The sequence below is a fragment of the Saccopteryx leptura genome, chromosome 12, assembly GCF_036850995.1.
Source record: "Saccopteryx leptura isolate mSacLep1 chromosome 12, mSacLep1_pri_phased_curated, whole genome shotgun sequence".
NCBI lineage: Eukaryota > Metazoa > Chordata > Mammalia > Chiroptera > Emballonuridae > Saccopteryx > Saccopteryx leptura.
Window position 1 is genome coordinate 40075211 of NC_089514.1, and position 6080 is coordinate 40081290.

At 34.9% G+C, this 6080-nt stretch overlaps 1 protein-coding gene across 4 annotated transcripts in view; it reads right to left on the bottom strand.

Annotated features, from left to right (window-relative positions):
- The window catches only part of LOC136383918 (HEPACAM family member 2-like), a 49747-nt gene extending 45088 nt beyond the window's left edge, over positions 1–4659 (bottom strand). For all 4 annotated transcript variants that reach the window (XM_066353855.1, XM_066353853.1, XM_066353856.1 and 1 more), the window contains exon 1: positions 4548–4659. In XM_066353855.1, the coding sequence (XP_066209952.1) occupies positions 4548–4626 (79 nt within the window). In that variant the 5' untranslated portion in view covers positions 4627–4659. The remainder of the gene's footprint in view (positions 1–4547) is intronic.
- Between the last annotated feature and the right edge of the window lie 1421 nt (positions 4660–6080).

A 6080-nucleotide genomic window follows, 5' to 3' on the forward strand; every position in this document is an offset into this window, starting at 1 on the left:
GTATAAAAAGATAGATTTAACTATAGTAAGTTGTTTTATAAAGATTTATTCTGCCAAACAGCAAAAATCCAACATAAAGTATTTGGTAAGTATTATTATATGCTTTAACTTGCTGTAACTCTGCTTTATAAATTTTATAAAGTTACTTCCCTACTTTATAAATCACCATTACTGTGGAACTGGTGGGCAGTTAGAAAATTTTACTACTAACAGAGATACGAAAGTGAGTGGTAGGTATAAAAAGGTTGACTACCCCTGAACTAAGGTGTCGCAACAAAAAACTAATGAGGGATGCTTCTTATCTCTTTCCATTCCTGTCTGTTTGTCCCTGTCTGTCCCTCTCTCTGACTCTTTCTCTGTCTCTGTAAAACAACAACAACAAACTAGCTTTTTAGCACCCCTTATTATTCTTATGTAAAATGTAACTTCCACCATCTTTATTGTGTGTTGCTGTCTTCTTTTTTACTGGAGTGCACATAAAAATACTTATGAGGGTTTCATCATTCACTTTTATCTTGGACTCCCTTATCCCACTTCCACCATGTAGTCTAAAATCCATCACTTTTTAATTGCTTGGAAATAAGGGATTTCAGGAATCTGTTCTCTAAACTTGGACAGAGATTACTGCAATTAATACTTCGATAAAGTTAAAAATCCACTGAATGTGAGGCCTTACTAAAGGATACTACTTGGAATAAAAATGAGGATTAGTCTTGGCTGGTTGGCTCAGCAGTAGAGTGTTGAGCCACCATGTGGAAGTCCTGGGTTTGATTTCCGGCCAGGGCACAGAGGAGAAACACCCATCTGCTTCTCCACCCTTCCGCCTCTCCTTTCCTCTGTATCTGTCTCTTTCTCTTCTGCAACCAAGGCTCCATTGGAGCAAAGTTGGCCTGGGCACCAAGGATGGATCCATGGCCTCCACCTCAGGTGCTAGAATGGCTCTGACCACAATGGAGCAATGCCTATTTGGGCAGAGCATGCCCAGTGGTGGGCATGCCGGGCGGATCCCTGTAGGGCACATGTGAGAGTCTGTCTGACTGCCTCCCTCCTTCTAACTTTGGAAAAATACTCCCCAATGGGGATTTGTCAGTTAGGTGACCTCAGTAAATCTTTTTTATTCTCTAGACTTCAGTTTTCTTCTATGCCCATAGGGCACATATTATGTGAGGCCTAAGGCCTCTCTTTATGTTCATGTTCTTGATATTCTGGGGTGCTTTTTTCAGGATAGCAGGCACCTCACATTTGAAGGTGAAGGGTCCACATTTATTTGAGAGAGGGCACAAAGAATTTGGAAGCATTGAGTTTCAGGTTGTAGTTCACTCAATACATTGCCAATCCCCAGACATCTTTTAATGAAGTGGCAATTCTGTATTTGTTACCAAGGAATCAAGAAAGAGGATGGGAATCCACATCATTACCTTGAGAATGTGCTGCAAAAAGCTGCTGACATAAAACTCAGTCGTTGCCTCAGTTACTGAGCAGTTTGGTCACTGACGTGTTGGTCCATTTCATGTATTTCACAGCTCAACTTAGAAACCACTGTTAAACTGAGATGCAGATCTAGATGTAGTCTGTTCTTGTTGTTTGAGGAAGTCATTGCAAAAGTCCTTGTTTGCTTTTTTTGAAAAGGAAAAGAACACTTCATATCTATTGTTTATTTTTTCTTTTTTGTGGTTGTAGTTGAAAAAGATAAGCTGAGATCGTAATATTCTGAGAATGGTTGGGAAATGCTTTATTACCGTGGAGTGCCAGCTTGACCAGAACGGAAATGTTGGTGGCTTTTGGATCCTGAATCAGAATGTTGAGTCTTAAGTATGAAAAGACTGACTAGGGAGTCTATGACTAGAGTTATGGGAAGCAAATTTTATTTAATAGAATATTAAATATGAATATTATAACCCAGGAAAATGAAACTACTTTAGCAGAAAATAATACCTTTATGTAGTACTTACAATAATGTTTAAAGAGGGTGAACTAGTTCCTCAAACCATTTTAGAAACTGCATCACATAATACCTTAAATAATATTTTGACATTAATATCTCTGCATATTTTCAATGCTTATCTCATCAAATGATATGAAGTCATGTCATTTGAGTTTTTTTTCAAATATATGTATGACAGTGAGCGGTAGCACAGTTGTGACAATAGCTGTTTGCTTAGATTGCTTATGTCATCTTTTATCAGATAAATTATAGGTAGGAATACAGTTTTCTTTATTTTAGCACTTAAAAGGTTTTCATTTGGCAGGAAAGATATGAATTTATTGATATGGCACAGTCTTTACTTGTAGTGAACTTTGGGAAAGAAACAGACAATTAAACGCTCCCTCTACATTTTAAAAACACATACTCTGGCCATTGCTGTGTTTCCAGTACAGATGTGGTGAATTCATTTTGTCAAACAGCAGTTATTAACTTAAAAAAAAATAGCTTCATTTTGAGTATTTTTCAAGTGCTCTTTTCCAGTTGTATGACAAAACCTAAAGGACTAAAACTATTGATCTTAGAAAGTCAACCCTGTGTGAACCAATAAACTTCAAAAAAATTTAATGATAAAAAAGTGATGAAATTTTAACTTCCTTTTGATATTCCAAATATTTTGACTTAAATGAAAGTTTATTTTATTATTAAATTGACTAATACTTTTTGAGTATAAGAAAGGAAACATTTTATACTTTTTGCAAATAAGGAACACTAATCTGGGAAATCATTGCTAATACCGCTGACATCAGACTCCCTTGAACAGTGTGGCAATAGCAATTGATAGGAATGTCCAGTGTTAGGAAACACCCGGAATTATAGTGTGAAACTTTTCTTATATTCCAGAAACAAAAGACTCCCTAGGTCAGTTCACTGTGTTGAATATAAACATCAAACTTTCCCAAAATGACCTCTACCTGTAGCTCAAAATAGTTGGCATTTACTTCCCCATTATCGTATATGATATTAGCAAGCGTAACACAACTATTATTGACTGAAATTAATGAAAATAAACTCCTGTGTATTTAAAGAAAATAGAAATTTTAAGTTTTACTTTGGATAGACTTTACAAACTCCATTTTGGGCTTCAAGTTTTTGTTGTTTTTTTGTTTTTTTTAAAGAAAAAACAATATTTTTTTAAAAAAAGGAATCCCACATTACTTATGGTCTTTAAAACATATTACTAATGGAAAAAAGTAAATTTGTGTAAGAAAGTCTTAGGAAATAATAACTGCTTTAACTACTTATAAACATGCTATTTCTCTAAAGTATATTTTTATTTATTTTAGTTGAAATCTTCAAGTGAATTGGCTCTAAGTTCTTCTTCAAGCCAATTATAAAAACATTACTTATGAAATGACAGCAGTTCTGATGTTATAAAATTAAAAATAATTAGGACACTGACAGGATACTCCTAAATCACACACACAAAAATGCACAAAGACAAAAATCCAGTTATGGTAATTATTTGATTTTTCTAAAAAATTAAAAAACTAAAAATCTATATAGGTTTGAATTTGATAACATACGCACTAGACCAATCACAACGATGGAAAACTCAAATTCTTTTAAAACATTTTACAAATTGTACATTTCAAATAGGTGGGACATGTACAATATTAGGTAGAAATTTGAATAACAACCTCATTTACAATGAAAAATATAATGAAATATACCCATGGAAGCAAGGCTCTAAACTACTCAAGAGGCTAAAACTTAAATTGCTCATTTAGCGAAGTTGTTAGAATTTAAGAAATGAAATCTTTAAAAAATATCTATCTGTTGATTGTAAACAAATCTAACCTTGACTTTTAAAACTGATAAATAGGAAGAATGAAAAAGAGAACACCTGGGGCAAATAATGGTCTAGAAACAGTGGGTTGTTGGAGGAAGAATCCTTTAAACTCAAAGGATAAAGAAATTGAGGAAACAATATTCAGGTAGAGGAAGATCATTTTAATAGGAATAGCCATTGGGCAAAGAGAAAAGCGAAAGCATTTTTGGAGAAATAATACTTTATAAAACACATTTCTCCCTTTTGTGTATAAAATATGGTTTTTGTTAGTTTGGAACCTCGCCTCTTCCCATATTTCATAAGAAAGGTCATTTAAAATAAAGGAGAGCTAATGGTTTGCCATAATATCTTGAATAAGAACAGCACAGAACAATTTCACAAATTGTTTTGAGTATCACTAAAAGCAGTCAGGAATTCATAGCCTATAAGAGTATTTGCCAAAAGTAAATATACTAAAGACTATTGAACCTATATGTAGACTCTCTAGAAAGAACAAATTCATTAGGTTTTTAGAATGTCTTAACTTTCTTAATTGAGTGCTATTGACAGTAATTGTTGTTCTTAGAAAACAATAACCATCTATTTATTGAACCTTAATTTCTTCTAAATGTTCTTGCATCTTTGTTGGAACAAAATGTATTATAGTTTAAAAGGTTCTAAGCTGTTCTACAAGTATCTAAGTGAATCTACTGCCTAAAGCAAATATTTACCGTAAGCCCACAATTTAAAAAAACAACAACCAGCTAAAACACAAATCATGCAGTGCCTTACCTAAGAGAAGGAGGTATATTTTGTACTGAAAGACCCCAATGGTGCTGCTGAAGGACTCCATGAAAGCATCCTGTCCCATGTGTACCGTGCCCTGTTTGTAGTGGCAACTCGGTTCATGGGCCAGCAGCTGCTGGTTTATTTGCTAGGGAAATTAGCAGTGAGGTCACAGACCTTATCCTGCCCTTTGCTTCTGTGATTTGAATACAGAGTGAATGTGTATACAGGGACATGGGGAATGGGAACACCTGTTATACGTTCTGCAAGAATACAGAATTATAGAATTATGTCTTTCAGAATAGCACGTTAGCAATTATCAGTAATTTTCAGTATATTTCATGAATTATTCTTAGTTATTAATAATGATATGAAGGAAAACACCTTTTGGGTGACTTTATCGAAAAACAATGTGCTTTTATAATGAGAGCATATTGTGAAATTGCCTCAAAAACAAAAGCTGTTTTCCTATCGTTCAAAACTCTGCCATTATTTTGAAATTAAAAATTTTATATGAAAATTGAAGTATTTCATAGGTCTGTTAAACAGTTATAAATCATCACGAAGTCGCTAAGTAACATGTAAAAATGTTATACCAAAGAATAAAAACAGAGCACATGAAAATCTTTAGAAATATATTTTCCTATATAGGATTTCCTACTAAAAATTTCAGCCTTGCTTTTATTGAATCTATGATTCATGGTATTTCAAAAGCAAACCACCGGTGTGTTGCCAAGTAACACTGAATTATGTTAATAATGAAAAGCCGATGCCAACAGATAGTATCTGAGGCCGCATTTTCACAGCGAAGCGGAGAGGAAGTGGACCCATGGCCCGGAGCAGATCTCTCGGCCGTGGTGTCTGGGCCGCAGCTCTTCACCCTGGCCTCTCCCTGCCATGGCAGCAGCCGCGGAACATTCAGCTTCATTTACTAAGTGACACGTTAACCTTTCATTTCATTTCGTGCAAGAAAGCTGTAGTCAAAGCCTTCCACTATCAAAAAATAAAAAGTACGTAACCAAATCTGCATGAAGTAGAGCAAAATTCCTTGCATAAATTATTTTTAACACTTAAGGCTCACTGAAGAAGTTCGATGATAATAGGGAAGGAAGAATATTCCTCAAGCCTAATTAAAGGTGAAAAAAAAAAAAAAAGAAATGGTAGTTATTTTGGAATCCAAGTTTGGAAACCCTTTTTGCATTAAAGCTCCCAGCAGTGTTTCTCTAGAAAAAGAAAGTGAGTGACTGTTGGGAAACGTGGAGCCATTTAGGTCATTTTGTGACCTCTCCCTGCCTCGGAGAAATGACAGGAGCTCCCCCAGGTAATTACTACACCGCAACTTTCTCTGTTGTGGTGTAATATGTGCAACATCTGTCTGTTGCAGCACTTAGCTCATTAAGCTCAATTAATTTTATTGCGTGTTTATTTTCCCTCTGGGCTCCTTGAATACAGGCCAGTCTTACTTATTTACGAATCCTTAGCATCTAGCATAGTGCTTAGTATTTTCATTGTTTCCCAGAAATAAAGGCCATGTCTTCT